Here is a 15,830-nt window from a genome sequence, read left to right on the forward strand (position 1 = left end):
GGGAGTGGGTGCCCATCCCTGTGGTTTGGGGAGTAGAAGCACAGCCCTTCTGCCTGGGGGGCATAGCGAGGGACAGGGACCCCCCACTGCCCCTCAGTCACCAAACCCCCTCCCTGCAAGAGCTGAGGGATCAGCACCCCACATCCTCCTCCCTCAGCTCCCACACAAGACCAGGAGGCTCCTTTATTTAAATAATCATAGGTGTAATTTTTTTTTGTAAAGCACATAACATCCTCAACCCAATTAAAAGTGAACAGCAGACGACTGCACACAGAGGCACTGCTCCCTCCTCCCAGGAGGAGTCAGACATGGTTACCATCCCTCAGGAGCCCTCCCAGGGCCCTCCTGGGTTTCCCCTCCATGACAGCCCTTTATCTGCCACTCTCACAAAGTGCTGGTTTGGTTCCCATCCTCCCACCCCGACCCATCCCACAGAGGGTCTGACCCCTGAGTCTGTACCATAAGGCCCCTCCAGTAAAGCCCCTGCCAGCACCAGCTCGGCCCAAGGGCTCCCTCCACAGAATTCCCTGCCTTTCCCAGTTGAGGCTTTAACCCCAAAATACCATATAACTGCGATTCCACTAACACAGGCTGCAAAAGCTGGTCGTGTTGGTTACCTGAGTAGCCCCAGGTGGCTCATTCCAAGGTCCCTTGTGCCATGAACAGCAGAGCTAAAGGTAAAGGAACAACGGACCTGACCCAGCCTTCGAGGGCATCAACACTTCCACAGCTCCCAGTGAGGGATCCAGGAGCTCAGTTGGTCCATCCATCACCCCAAAGCACAGGGGAACCCCCTTTATCTGACCGGAAAAGGAATTCATGTCCCCAAAAGGGAGAGGTGAAGCCTCCCAAGCCCCGTTCCAGCTGCAGCTCACCCACCCTGTGGCTCCGAGGGGGTTTTACAATCCTCGGAGAGCGGCAGAGATACGCGGGACAGGCACCATCTTTCGGCCGGTGCTGACCATGACAAGTGACAAAACGAGCCCGACAGAGCCCTTTTCATCTGTAAGGGGGCACTGCAGGCACCGAGATTGTGGCCAGGCTGAGCCACCACCACGGTAGGGAGCTGCCAGCAGTTTCCCAAAACAAGATGCGGTTGGCATCTCAAGGAGACAGGCCCGTGAGTCCCGCTGTGCCGGGTGGCAGTGCTCTGGGCTGTCCGGGGGGGACACTGCATTCCCAGCACTGCTGAAAAGCCAAATCTGCATTTTCACCCAATTCTCGGCCCTCTCTGAGCATCAAGGTTGTGCAGATACAAACTGCTGCCTGGTGGTTTCCATCTGGGACATCACAGGGCTGAGCCTGCAGGAACACACTGCAGGGACACTCACGTGAGGCAGAGCCCATGCTCCAGCCAGGTTTTTGCTGTCACCCCATGCCAGCTGCCTGAGCTGGCGGAACTCACCCCTCTGGTCATTGAGCCCTTTGGTAGCACAAGTTTGATGCCTGAGAAATTCAGAAAAAGGAGACGTTTCATAGTGAGAAAATGAACCCATAAGACAAATCCGCTCGAAGGGAAACCTCAGTGCTGGCTCGACACCCTGTGTGTGCCAGTCCACGGTGTTCCCAGAGTTAGAAGTCACTGCAGAGGAAGAGAAGTTCCTTCAGTATTTGGCAACAACAAACAAGTCCCTTCAGCCACCACCACACGGTGACATCACTGGAAAAGCCTCTAGGACGAGTCCTTGGCCTCACTTGGACGGCCTGACAGCCTGAAGAGGGTCTCCCTCATGGTGCAGAAGCATCTGTCAGTGAGGTCGGTGACATCGTCTGATGTCAGGCCTTTGGTCTCTATTGGGGGCAGAACCTCCACCTTGATTTTGCCTGGGAACAAGAGAGGAGCCCGTGAGAAACCCACATGCCACAGGAGCTCTGTTCCCTGCTCTGCTCCCTGCCCTGGGCAGTCCCAGCATAGCCCTCATCCCGTCTCAGGGCTTCAGGCATCCATCCCTGGAGTGCAGGCAGAGGCTGATCTGTGGTTAGACCAAGAGCTGTGCCAAGTAGAATATTCCCTTTGTGCCCCAATTGCCACCCCAGCCAGAGCCTGCCCAGAAAAGGAGAGGTGGTATCCAATCTTTAATGAAAACATCCCTCAGTGTATTTAATTACAGCCTTTCCTGAACTAACCCAGCCCAGGCTCTGGTGCCAAGTGCTTTGAACTGAGTCCAAACATCTCCCAGCGGGACTCCTCCTGTTCACCCCAGCTCTGCTTCCCTCCCACACCCTTGTGAACCAGATCTCCACAGGAGACAACATCAACACTGTCTCCAAGTGACTCTTTGGTACCTGATGTAAACAGTTTCGTCTTTGGGTTATAGAAGGTGGTGAAGGAGGAATACACCACAGGGATCACGGGGACCTTGGGGAAGGAAAGAAAAAGAGGAGTTACTTGCACTGCAGCAACTCAGGGCTGGCCAGAGACAGGCAGCAAATCCCACACAGCAGAGCTGACCTGGCCTGGCTCTCAGACACACAGGGCACACACAGCAAGACTCACTTCCAAAGGCTGGGACAATTAGGAGTCAAACAGGATCAAAAACACTCCCCAGCAACTCAAGGCACAGGGATACTCAAAGAACTAGGGCCAAGTTCCACTTCAGCCTCAGATCAGCACTGGCTTCTAGGGCTCCTCATCCCAAGCCAGGCTTCAAAGCTTGGGTATTGTCTGTCCTGCAAACAAACACTGCAGGATGCCTGTTCTGCCAGGCCCTGCCTGCTGTACCAGCACATGTCTGGGGCAGGGCAGTTGCTGTGCCTTCAGCTTCTAAGAAAAGGAGTCACCAGTTGCCATCAATTGCTCCTAGGGAAGCTTCAGGCAGAGCCAGGGCCAGGAGGGCAGGCACAGAGTCCTTATTCCATGCTGATAACACAGACAGGATCTACAGTAGGTGACTCAGGGGGGTGTAGCAGAGGCGGGTACCAGTTCCACTGACATCCTTCCCTTCCAGCAGCTGCCAGGCCCTGCCTTGGCTGCGTCACCCAGGCAGGAATGGGGATGGTACAACACAGGCTGCACCCTGGGTTTAGCTAGTCGATCTCAGCAAGAGATCTGGCACCTACTCCCTTCTCCAGAACCCCTGCTGGAACATCTCTCCTAGGGAAACCAATTTCCCCTGAGGCCTCGAATCATCCCAGTCCCTGGCACACTGCCCCAGTGCCCTGCCCAGGCAAGCAGCCCCCTCTGAGTGCATGGACAGCTCTGGCTGGCTGAAGCCAAGGAGCTGTTTGCCTGCTCCCCCACTGACTGCTCATGGATGTTGTCACTTTGGGGAAAAAAGACATACCAAGAAGTGCCATATGGCCATCAGGGAGGGAGCAGCTATTTCCACACAGAGCAAGCCCAGATGTTGCTATAAAGCATGAGCATTAACAATCCTGAATCAACTCTGCCCTATTGCAACCTGGGGGATTGAGAAATGCATCGACAGCTTTGGGATTCCCCAGGAAAGCACCCACTGAGCTCCCTTCCCAGAAGGAGCTCTGGGCTGCAGCCATGCCCCCAGGAGCCCCTGGGCACAGGCCCTGCCAGGAAAGCCTGGAGTGAGGGTCAAGTGTGCCTGCCCTGCAGATGGAACACTGGGACTGGGGCGGGCAGGACAGAGGAAAAGGCAGCTCTCCATTGCCTGCAGCCACCTGTCCCCAGGGTCAGGTCACTCCCACAGGGGATGGAAAAGGCTCTTGGCTCCTTCTGGGCAGCACTTCTGACACCTAACAGTGGTTTACCTGGGGAGGTGTTACCTGGGAACCTGAGAGCAAATAAACCACACACTGCATGACCAGCCTGGAATGCCACTGCAAAAGCACTCAGAGTGCCTGTGCAGGGGCAGAGCACTGTTACCTGTGCCTGGACAGCGAGGTGAAATGCTCCTTTCTTGAACGGCAGCAAATCCCCAGTGCAGTTCCTTGTGCCCTCTGGGTACACCCACACCTTCAGCTGCACATGGGAGAGACAAGGCTTAACTCCAGCAATCCACCTGCAGTGCCCTGAGCTGCCAGCCAGCTTTGCCAAGAGCTGCAGGTGGCTGTGACTCCAGGTCAGCCAGCACCAGGAGCTCCCCATGCCCCCGTGCCCAGACACAGGCCACCCCACCGAGCCCCACGGCCACACTCACGTTCTCATTTGCCATGGTCTTGGCAACCTCAGCCATCACCATCTTGGCGCTGTTGGTGCTCTTCCTGTTGATGAAGATGACGCCGCCGAGGTAGATGATGAGCCCCACGGTGCCCGTGTACATCAGCTCCTTCTTGCCCACCTGGACACAGTTGTCAGGCAGGATCTCCATCAGCCCTAGTGGGATGGCAGAGGGCAAGACCCAGCAGTCACCCTGCCTGCCTGCACCTCAGGTGGGACAGGAACACGAGCTGAGGTTGGGAGGGGACAGGGAAAGGCTGATGCCTTGTTTCAATCCTGGCTTCCGCTGCCACCAGCAGAGCAGGAGACTTGGCACACAGCAGTGTTAGTGAGGCAGGGTGGCTGCAGGTGACAGCAAGAACCCCCCAGAGGCAGCTCAGTCCTCAGTCCCAGGGAGCCCAGAAGGGCCACTGACACACACGCTGGGCCAGCCAGGCCACCAGCAAGGCAGGGATGTAAAAGGGAGCTGGGAAACACCCGAGGGGCAGCAGTACCTGGGGTGCTGCACAAGTGTGGGATTGCTCAGAGCAAGGGGAGACCCTTCCCACGTCCAGCACTGACAAGGAAGCTGGACCAGCTGGCTCTGCAGCACAGACTGGCCAGGGCAGGGGCTGCTTGGCCAGGACACACGAGCAGGACTTCTCTGATGGTGAGCAGGAGAACTGCTCCTTCCCTCCCACCAGCTGCTCACCCATCATGTCAAGGATGCTCTGATGGTTGGACACAATGATAGCAGGGCCCTCCACCTCGAAGTTCTCCAGCCCCTTCACCTCAAACCTCAGGCCAAAGAAATACTTGAAGGTCTTGACCACAGCTTTGATGATTCTGTGGAAGAGAAGAGCAGTCAGTCATGGGGTAGGGGGGCGACAAGGGCTGCTACACCCAGGGTGGGTTGGGAAAGACAAGAACTCTAGGACAGAGAATCTTCAGTCTTATTTGCCCTCGGGTCCACCCAGGTGTCTGCCCTTCATGGTCCCATATGCTCAAGGTACTTCAGTTGCATGCCAAGTCCTCTCCACTCCTAGTGTGGGAATTTTACTGGAAGCCTGGGGGAAGCTGACTGTAATTTTGAGGCTGGTTCAGCCAGACTCAGTAGCCCATGCTTCCTTTAAGCTGACAGCATCAGCTCACAACAGGCTCTTTGGAAATGGCAAGCCCAGCCTAGTGCAGCTGTGAGAGCTTTGCAAAGAGGGCGCACTGGAAACCCTCCAAAGTCCAGGAGAGGGGACATTGTTTTCAGCACTGGATAAAGGACCACTCCTCCTGCAGCCAGTCCCAGCTATGGAATGCTGTTCTTTTCGTCTGTGCCATGGTTCTGGTCTGCTCCAGTGCCACCAGTGTCTTCCTCTTGCAATCAGTGCCCCCCTCCCCAAGTTGTTCAAACAGTTCTCCCAGGAGCTGCCACTCCCCAGCATGCAGGGATCAGCCCTCACACCCAACACCCGAGGAAGGCTCTGCCCGTTCTGCTCCTCACAGTGCTGGAAGACACTGCTCAATGATACAAACAAACCTGGAGTGCCATCACCTCATGGGAGTCCAAGAGAGGAAGGGAATGGAGGTGAGAGACACTTCCCTACACAACCCAAGGATGTGAGCAGCAATTAGGATGCTCCCCACGCAGCTTGGCAGAGGCCCGGTGCCCCCCGGCAAACACATCTTCAAGCTTTTGCCTGTCAGTTCCCTTCCCCAGTGGATCTACAGGTCTGACAAAGCTCCCAGCTCTTCCCAGGGCTGGGGGCCCGGCTGGGAGACACTGGCAGCTCCACTCAGCCGTGCCAACACATGGAGCAGGCTGCCATGCCCTTGCCAAGCACACCCAGCCCAGGCCCACCGGCCGAGCCCCTGCCAGCCCATGGCAGCAGGGCCCATCTGTGCCACCCCCAGGCAGGTGGGACCTGGGGACCCTCCAACTGGGCCAAAGGACACAGCCAGAAGCTGGCAGAACACAGTGGCTATTTTGGGCAGGGGAGCAGCCATTTACCAGGACAGGTGGCAGAGGAAACTTGCACGTGAGCAAAGCTCCCAAGAACAGCCACCAGCTCTGCTCTCCCCCGGAGCTGATTCAGGAGCTGACCTGCCCTCCAGCAAGCACCTGGATGTCCTGCCTCAGGGACACCTTCTCCCTGGCAGACAGGGGATGGAGCTTTCCTCCCTACAGGAGGAGACAGAGGGACAGTGTCAGCTTTGCCACCCCACCACCCCACCACAGGGTCCAGCTGAAGAGCTGTACAGCAGCATCCTCCTGGGAAGCATCCTTGTCACCCATAGCAGGAGGTGAGCACCTGGACAGCACCTCATCCTGGATTGGCAGCAGCTCCCAGCATCTGCTCTCCAAAAGTATCCACATCCCTGCCATCTGCTCTTGAGCCACATGACTTTCCCCAGCTTGCTCCTACCCACAGTGGGGTTCCCATCTCTGTGGGGTGTCCTGCCATGCAGACCATCCAGGCACTGGCTTTGACACTGGAGTTCAGGCCAGGCCAATGCCCCCGGGTGACACTGTTATCAGTCCTCAGTTCAACTCGCTCCAAAGGTTATGGCCACACCCAGGGAAAGGACACAGGGAGGTGTATGGAATGCAGAGCTCCAGAGCTCCATGGGCCTGCTCCAAGGCTCTGGGGGTGTAGCTCAGGCGAAGAGACGAGGCTGCCCGTGAGAAGAGGCAGGGTGACACGAACCAGTGAGGTCATGGGGGATGCCATGCCACCAGGCTGACCTAAATCACACTTCTCCTCCCTTCTGACTGCCAACCAAAAACGAGGTCACTGCTCTGGAAGTCACACTGCTCAGTGGCTGCCGGGAGAGGCTGGTTACACATTACTCAAGAGCAACCACCCGGCTTCCTCCTGCCAGTCCAGAGCCAGTGTTTCCTTGCACAAGATATGGTGTGAGCCACTGAAAGAGGCAAAGGGGCAGAGCTCAGAGCAGTGACCAGCAGCCCTGCTGAGCTGCCCACGTCATCCACAGGGTTAAGAGGATGGATCCGACCCTCCTCAAACCCCAGAAACAGCTTCTCTCTTGGTATAAACGATCCAGACTTGGTGCAGCCAAAGCTGCAGAGAGCTGTAAACCCAGTGTACATAATGCCAGATGCAAAGAGTACAAAAATAAGAGGGAATGTGGCTTTTCAGTGCATCCATAACAGTCTGAGTATGAAAGCCAGCAGCCCCCAGATTCACGTGCTGTGCTCCACAGGCTATCCCAGAGGCCTGTTTGGGATACTCTGATTTTCAAGGTCTAAGGAAATCTGCTTACCAGATTTGAAGCCCTTACGAGAGGTTTCACCACTAGATAAACAGCTCTATCTCTATCAGACACCCAGGGCAACCTCTTCCAAGCCACACCAGCTTGGCACTGGAGCCAGGAGCACAGCAAGAACGGGGTGTTCTGCGCCAGACAGTGACACTGTTATCACTGTCTGTCCACCAGCACATGCTCTGCTCCAGCCTCCTTTCTCAAGCTGGAATAAGCAGACTGGGATGTTGGAGAAATAAGGAACTTGCTGGATCACCTCAGCCACAGACCTCCCAAGGGCTGGGATCCATCACAAGGATCATCAGCCAGTGCCAGCATGTGATTCTGGCAAAAACTCAGCTCAGAGTTTCAAAATGAGGCATTATCCAATGCAAGAAGTTCTTGTTCCCAAATAATTCCTTTAAGCTTACAGAAAATTTAGAGGGTTTATTTCTGGGGAGGAATTAAAAGGAGAGCATCTCTATCACTGACATCATAAATTCTCCCAGCTGCAAAGATGGTTGTGCATTAGAAAGCTGCTCCTGAATGAGCCAAGGCAACCAAAGCTGGAGACAGGGATAGGCAGGAGATTCCAGAGCAAACTGCTGTTTCCAGAGCCTGGGTCCACAGTACGGGCTGGGGTGGGCAGGGCAGAGCCCTCAAGGCAGCACATCAGTGCCCTGTGCCCACTCACTCTGCCCTGAGTCCTTCCTGTGAGAGCCACACTGCAAAGCAAAGTCCAGCTCCACCTGCTGAGACGCTGCCCAACCTTTGATCCAAAAGGATGTAATAAGGCAACAGGGCTCCCCTTTCGCCTGCATCCATATAACCCGGCCCGGATATGGAGGTGAAAAGTTGCCTATGGGATTGCAAATCCAGGAAACGGAGTTGTCCTGTGCTGCCAGCAGAAGTGCCATCTCTGCCCTTAAAACGCGCCTTGGCACGTAGAGGAGCTGCTGGACGAGAGCAGCTCCTCAGCCCCTGCCCCGGGCGCCCTGTCAGGACACACGGGCTGACAGCAGCTGCACGGCTGCCCCGCTGCCGGCTCCGGGCAGCACATGGCACCCTGCCGGGCACGGAGGAAACACCCCAAACACAACCACAGAGCCGTCAGGGTTGGAAGGGGGGGGATCACCCAGTCCCAGCCCTCCGCCGAGGCAGGGTCGCGCACAGCAGGTGACACAGGAATGCACCCAGGTGGGTTTGGAATGTTTCCAGAGAGGGAAAATTCACGACCTCCCTGCGCAGCTTGCTCAGCGCTCTGCCACCCTCAAACACTGCCGTCCTGTAGCTTCCCCCCCCCCCAAAAAAACCCCACCCCGTGCGGGGTCTGGACCTTCCAGACACCTCATCCCCAAAGGCGGCTCGCTGGGGGCGAGGGCTCAGCCACGGCCACGCCGCGAGCCAAGAGGGGACCCCGGCTGATGGAACAGAGGCCGCCACCACCCCACCAAGCGCTCCGGGGCTGACCCCGATGTCCCCAGCGTGTGTCTCACCCGACAGCCCCCGTGCCCCCTCACTCACCTCATGTTCTTGACGGTGCGGCCGCCGTTGACCAGCAGGCAGGCGGCGGCCGCCAGCGCCGAGGACACCAGGCACAGCACGCAGTAGAAGCCGATGCGCAGCGCGAAGTTGACGGCGGGGCTGAGCTCCATGAGGACGTGGAGCAACAGCAGCACCGCCGTGCCACACACCAGCCACCCCAGCTCCATGACGGGTTCCACCCGAAGGAGTTCCTGCCACCACCACTGCCGCCTCCTCCCCGAAAAGCCCGGGCTGAGCCCGCCTTATGTGGGCGGCACGTCCCGCCCCGCCGCTCCCTCAGCGGGGCGGGACGGGACGGGCGCCCGGGGAATGTCCCTCCGGGAGCGGGGTGTCTTCCTGGGGGGGAAGGTCCCTCCTGGAAAGGGGGTCCCTCATGGGGAGGGAAGGTCCCTCTTGGAGCGGGGTGCCTTCGTGGTCAGGGAAGGTCCCTCTTGGAGGGGGGTTCTCGTGGTGCTGTGCCGGTCTGGGTGCCCCATGGCACAGTGGGCGCTCAGGGATTGTCCCTCATGGAGAGGGGGTCCCTCATGGGCAGGGAAGGTCCCTCATGGAGTGGGGGGTCCCCTCATGGTGCTGTGCAGATCTCAGGTGCCCCATGGTGTGGTGGGTGCTCAGGGAACGTCCCCCACGGAAAGGTGTCCCGTCGTGGTGCTGTGTGGGTCTGAGTGGCCCATGGCAGGGTGAGGAGGGAGTATGGTCCCTCATGGAGCCCTGTGGGGGTTTGGGACCCTCACGATGGGTTGGAAGGGACTTCAAAGATCATCTCATTCTAAGCCCCTGCCCATGAGCAGGGACACCTTCCACTGGACCATGTTGCTCCAAGCTTCGTCCAACCTGGTCTTGAACACTTCCAGGGATGAGGCAGCCACAGGTTCTCTGGGAAACCTGTTCCAGGGCCTCAACACCCTCACAGTAAAGAATTTCTTCATAGTATCTAGTGTAAATCTACCCTTTTACTGTCTAAAGCCATCCCCCCTTGTTCTATCACTGCACACCCATATCCAGATTCCCTCTCCAGCTTTCTTTTAGTTCCTTTAAGTACTGGAAAGTGCTGTAAGGTCTCCTCAGTCTTCCATTCTCCACAGGCTGACTAATGGGGTTATAATAGTTGGTCCCTCTTGGCATGGTGAGGAGAACCTTGGGTCCTTTCAAGGCCATGTAGGGCCTTCAGTTCCCTCATAGTGCCATATGGGCTCTTTGAGGGTCCCTCGTGGTGCTGTGTGAGATCTTTGGATCCTGTCCTGGCATGGTGTGGGGTCTTTGGGCCTGTCATGAAAATTCACAGATCAACTGAGTCAGCTGTGAATTTTGGTGACAGATCCCCCCGGCCACATCTCCCTGCCCCTCATCTTGCCCACCTTCTCTACTAGTGCTTGATGCTTCTTTTTTAGTAGCACAAATGTGCTGAGTGGGATGGAGCTTTCCCTGCTGGCACTGGAGGTAGGGCAGGATCAGGCCCAGCAGCTCTGTGGGTGTGAAGCTGGCACAGGAGATGAAAGCGTCTGCTGGAACTGACACAAACCGTTCACTGGCCTTGGCAGGTTTTGCAACACTTTTTATAGCAAAACCCCAGTCTCGTGGGTGGCGGAGTCTCCACTGGGATGAGATGTGACCCTGCAGCTCTGATCACCCTCTTGGCATCCACAGCCTTGCTGCTCCAGGAAAAATCAAAGAAAAGTGTTGTCCCTTTTAAAATAACCCTTATTCCCTCAGCTCTCCTTGGATTCACCAACAGAGGTTGTGTGCTGTTCCCAAACAAGCTGTCACTGGAACGGGGAGGGCTCACTGTACTTTCACTGCCCTGCAGCAGCTTTAGGGCTTGAAGCAGGAGACAACCTCCTTCTCTCCGGAGAGCTCCAGGCCAGCACTCCCTATGACTGCCAGGCAATGACATCTCAGAGCTGGTCTCATGATTCCAGCAAATGCCACAAAGAACCCTTATTGTATTAGCATCTCGACACAGCATTAGATTAATCCCTCCGGCCTGTGTCGTACAGACTGTTCAGAGAGCTCCAGCACCCAGCATATGCCTGGGAAGTCACCGAGACCTTTGCAGCTGAGCAGACGCTGGGCCCCGAGCGATTCTGCGTTGTCCTCATGACGTTTGTGCTTTTGTTGACATGGGAAGAAAGTCACTGGTGATCTGTCACCGGGGCATCGTGTGAGTCGATCCGCAGAGCTCACGAACGCTGGCTGACGTTGAGAATCTGAAATGTAAATCCTGGCGCGGCCGCGGTGCCGGCGGCAAAAGGCATCAACAGATACGGCGTGGTGGGGATGGCAGCGGCGCGACGCTTCACGTGTGGGCTCCTGAAGGAGCTTGGCTGCCATTCCCTTCTCCCCACGCTCTCCAGCAGATTAGCTGGAGTAATGCAAATGAAACGTTTGATATCAGTCTGTAGCTCAAGGAAGGGGAGTGCTTTCTGATGCCAGATTAGAAGCCAGACATGGGCCTGCCCGCTAGCAAGCAGAGCTGTCACGCTGAGTTATTTCATAAGGCAGGCGGTTGTGCTGCCAGATGACGACAGCCTGTGCGTTAACATTGTCATAACAAACTGCCTGATGGAAGAGGCCCCTGAGCCTCAGTGCGCTGTGGAACGCAGCAGGGATCACCTCAAAGCCCCTGAAACGCGGCTGTTTTGGGACAGAGGCAAAGGTGACCCCCTCCCTGCCCTCCCAAGCTTCAGCAGCCAGGATGAAGCAGTTCCAAATTCTTTAAAAAACCCAGTTTACCAGACTGCGCTGTGTGTTTTGCATATTTAAGCTACTGACTGGATTATTTAGATGTGATGGAAGTGTACCCTGCAGGTAGTGTAGCTAAGCAGGGTCCAGAATCCCTGGCAGAAGCAAGAATCCACCAAGTGCCAAGCAGAAGGGTCCACACAGCATCACAGTAGGATTTCTCTGCCTCAGTCCGTGGAGAGCCATGAAGCTAAAAGTGTTAGCCTTGGCCATAGTTTTCTGATGTCTTATAAAAATCTGGCTGTGTTATTCTTTATCTTTTATTTGTCTAGACTTATTGCTTCCCTTGGAAACAACATGTGACCTCACTGTGGATGACTAGCTTCTGACTGGAAAAGAAATAGAGCCAGGGAGAACATGTCCCACGCATGCAGGGAGAAGAGGAGTGGAGAAGGGAAGAGAGGGAAAGCACTCAGAGGGGTAGGAAGGAAGATGTGTTCATTGCCTGGCATCAGTGCACAGGGCTCAGCAGGTCATAGAGTAGCAGGAGGCTCAAGGCCAGGGGGGTGAGTGCTCAGCAGGACCCTCCAGGGGCGCTGGCTGGGCCAAAGGAAGGTTGGATCTGTCTGCAGAGCAGCATCTTGCTCCTGCTGCCTCACCTTGCCTCTGCCCTTTGGCAGCTCTACCCCTCGGCCTCTTTGCCTCCTGCCAAGGGACGTGTGTTGAAAGCAGCAGCTGGGTTTGGTGACCTTAAAGAGAAGGGAGGAGGAAACAACCAGCCAAACATCCTCATTCTGGGCCTGGCCGTGGCACGCATGTGCGTGGCTGGGGAGCCCTCACAGGAAGCTCCTCGGCACCAACCCCTGCTGCTGGGTGCTTCAGGGCGGGGACTTGGGGGCAGTAAGATGATCCACACATCTGCTGTATCTACTTCCAGACCTCTGTCAGTCTATGCATCTATCCTCTTCCCTCTTTGCCTGTCTCCACTAGCAGCTGTCTTTGAGAGACATGTCAGAGTCTGGCATCACCCCTGTGTAGCTCAGGCTACACAGAACATCCCAGCATCATGATACAGACAAAGTTATGCTGCTATATTGCTCCCACATAGGCAGGGCTACAAACTGGGAATTTTGGACCATCTTTGCATCCATAAGCAAGGCTGCCTCAAGGGCTGACACCCGTGGGATGGCATCACTGAAACCTTTTCTGGAAGTGTTGCTCTGGCAAAGACAGCAAAGAGGTCTGCCCTGTGCTGTGCTGGCCTGGAGAGGGACACTGCAGGCTGCTTGCAGAGGGTGTGCTGGCTAAGAGCAGTTTGTGCAAAGGATGTGGGTGAACCCCATTTCCCTCTCAGTTGTTTCAGCCTAGAAGAGCACCAGCACATAGGAGGTGAAACCCTCCTGCTGCTCCTCATGTGGGTGGTGTAGAAGCCCACGGCTGAGCCCGCGCTTGCACAGGCAGAGCTTCAGACTGACCCCCAGCCCAGCCTCTGTGTTGGCTCCTGCTGCTCCATGGCCACACTCCCTGTAGTTGCTGGGCTCCCCAGCAATAACACGTCAGCGCTCTTGTGACAACAGAGTAAACAGTCAGGGAGGAACCGGGCTGGTGACTCAGCGTGGTTTGAATGTGAGCGCTGCAGTTACCCACAGGACAGAGCAACAGGCTTGCACAAGAGCCAGGAGCATGAGATTGCTAAACTGCCTGGTGCACAGCCTCCACTGGCCACTGGAAATACAAAGAGCCCGAGGGACTTTGACTCTGGGAACGTGCAATTAAGCGAGAAACACATTTTAAAAGGCTATTAGATAATCTGAACCTTCCTTCCTGTAACCTTTACTCACCTACAAGTAACTCTACTGAGAAAGTAATGACGTTTTATGTGGGATGTTCACGCCAGCCAGTTGTGGGTTTATGGTACCATCTCTGTGGAACTGGAGCCCTTGGCAGGTTTTGGGCCCCACACAGCCTGTGCTCTGCAGGTGCTGTGGGACTCCCAGCCCTGCCACTCCTCACACACCTAACACCATTCTGCAGAGAATGCTTTCTCGGGGCTTGTCTTACCTCTACCTTGAAAGACTCAAACGAGGATTTAAATCCACGCAGGGCACAAGGCTGATTTGGCATGATCCTTATCCATGAGGAATGCCGCAGCAGCAATCCCATGGAGTGCCAGGGCTGTCAGGCAGAGTCAGTGCACATCAGTCAAGGACTGCTGCTGGGGCTTACACCCCACCATGCCCCCCAGCACTGGCTTTTATTTTTTCCTCCTGGCAGACTCTGACAAAAACAGGAGCTAGCAAAAACATGAGACTGCAAGATCTCTACTGTTGCATTTGCATTTGTACCCACAGGCTGGAAATCCCCCTGCACCTGATGTTCTCTGCACCGTACGCCCCAGGAGAGGCTCTGAATGAGAGTGTCCTTGGCACAGAACATGGCCCCTGATACAGCATCTCATCTGGCTGCAGCACCTGAGCTCCTTCAGGCCCAAGGATGGAAAGCTGAAATCACTTTATTTTCCAAGTTGCAATAGGATTAGGCTTTTTCCTAAATGTCATGTGTTAAATTAAGGAAATCAAATTGTTTCTGATGGATTTTGTGTCGGTGGAAGGGACTGGGTGGATGACCTGGAGACTTGACAGACTGAGCAGGGAAGGCAGAGCCATTAGCCAAGGGCTTCTCTTGATGGGCAGCCTGGGACTGGAGAGGGGTTTGCTGCATCTCCCATGGCAGAGTCTCTCATCTCAAGTCAGCAGCAGCGTGACATGTCCCACCTGGGCTGGATTCCAGGGATGGTGCTGAGCTCTGTGTTTGTGTTTTCAGGGTTGTGACTGTGTCTGGAGAGGAATAGGACACTGATGTCCATTGGGATCTCCATCCCTGCCTCCTAAAAGGCATTTCCCTTGCTCTGAAGCATCGCTTGGTACCTGCTCTTTGCAGGCCCTATTAGCTGAGCTGTGCTCTCTCCCTGTGCTCCCAGCAGCAGGTGCTGAGCATGGCATTACCAGGTTGCCAGACCTGCTGGCACGGTGCCACAGGGTGTGCCAGCACTGTGGCACACAGCAGGACTAAAGGGCCTTTGGGCTAAGTCCGTGAGTGCAATTAAACCTTGGCTCAGCTTCTGCATCACAGGGCAGCTCCTGGGGCTGAGCTCAGCCATGGGAAGCCACAGCACCTCCCGAGCTTGAGATGGCCCAGGGACCATGGTTTGCTCTGCTGATGCCAGTACTGCCAGCTCTCTTCTCAGTCACCTTTGAAGGTGATTCCATCCTCCTGCTCCTGGAGCACGTCTCCATCCCCCTTCTCTGCCTCTCCCAGGGAAAATGGGCTCCTCTACCTGCACAGACGGTTGCTGTTGCTGGACAACACAGGAGCTGTTGGAGAATTAAAAGGGGTGTTGCCACCACAGAGCAATGGAAATGTACCGACACCGTTGGGAAGGGCGGGAGGGAGCGGAGCAGCCCGGGGTGCTTTCAGCACAAAGACCGTTTCTCTTGTGAACAACTCCAGTCTTGCCACAGGAATGAACTCAGCCGTGGGCTGAGCCACTGGGCTGGGGTTGAGCTCACACAGGGCTGGATCGCTGAGCAGGCTGCTGGGACCTGTTGCACCACTGCCAGGCAGCAGCTTTGTTTAGTAGATGCACAACATGAAACCAGCACCCAGCTCTGAAATCAGTACCTAGTTCTTCCAGGAGTACCTCTGTGCGAACAGAGGGTCTGGGTGGCTTGTGGTGCTGAGGTACCTGGAATTGGATGCCACAAACTCCACAGCTACTCCCATCTCATTCTACAGCCTGGTCAGAGCTGTCAGTGTGTTGCAACTGGCTCAGGACCTCCTCCAAGTGCCACAGTCCAGCACAAGGTGAATCCTTTTCCTGGCAGAACTCCCTAGAAATAAACCACGCTCACCTCAGCGGGCTAAAATCTAAAATCCACGTGGGGAATATGTCTCCATGAAACAAACAGTTTCTCTCTTTCTGTTTCCTCCATTATTGATTAATGCCTCTTAATGACTCCGGCTAAAAAACTCTCGTAGTTGCCGCCTGTCATGGAAGATCAATGGAGCAGCATTAGCAGGAGATAGAGGCAAACTGTCCTGGTAAGCTCTTCAGAGGCCATCCCAGGAGCAGCCCCGCCACCTGCACGATCGATAGTTCAGCATGACCTCTTCCTTTTGCTTGCTTTTTCTCTCCTTGAGCTGGTTGGGCAATAAAGTCTGACTCCAGCCTTTTACCAGG

At 55.7% G+C, this 15,830-nt stretch overlaps 1 protein-coding gene and 1 long non-coding RNA gene across 2 annotated transcripts; one reads left to right on the forward strand and one right to left on the reverse strand.

Annotated features, from left to right (window-relative positions):
• Positions 1-182: 182 nt before the first annotated feature.
• Positions 183-9,157, reverse strand: AGPAT2 (1-acylglycerol-3-phosphate O-acyltransferase 2). The gene is made up of 6 exons (XM_064676738.1): positions 8,891-9,157; positions 4,824-4,957; positions 4,113-4,288; positions 3,839-3,934; positions 2,287-2,359; positions 183-1,824 (listed from the first exon to the last, which is right to left on the reverse strand). The coding sequence occupies exons 1-6, from the start codon at positions 9,076-9,078 to the stop codon at positions 1,673-1,675; spliced, it is 819 nt and encodes a 272-aa protein (XP_064532808.1). The 5' UTR covers positions 9,079-9,157; the 3' UTR covers positions 183-1,672.
• Positions 8,162-14,170, forward strand: LOC135424972 (uncharacterized). The gene is made up of 2 exons (XR_010435441.1): positions 8,162-8,563; positions 13,942-14,170. It is a non-coding gene; the product is annotated as an uncharacterized LOC135424972 (long non-coding RNA).
• The last annotated feature ends 1,660 nt before the right edge of the window (positions 14,171-15,830 follow it).

The sequence above is a fragment of the Pseudopipra pipra genome, chromosome 20 (genome assembly GCF_036250125.1).
Source record: "Pseudopipra pipra isolate bDixPip1 chromosome 20, bDixPip1.hap1, whole genome shotgun sequence".
In the NCBI taxonomy this organism is placed as follows: domain Eukaryota; kingdom Metazoa; phylum Chordata; class Aves; order Passeriformes; family Pipridae; genus Pseudopipra; species Pseudopipra pipra.

Bases quoted from the DNA above. Each gene is read 5' to 3' on its own strand.
- AGPAT2 (XM_064676738.1), bottom strand. From the start codon at position 9,078: ATGGAGCTGGGGTGGCTGGTGTGTGGCACGGCGGTGCTGCTGTTGCTC. The intron at 4,958-8,890 runs GTGAGTGAGGGG...TCTCTTCCACAG, and splicing joins CGCACCGTCAAGAACATGAG to AATCATCAAAGCTGTGGTCA. The intron at 1,825-2,286 runs GTACCAAAGAGT...TCTTGTTCCCAG, and splicing joins GACGAAACTGTTTACATCAG to GCAAAATCAAGGTGGAGGTT.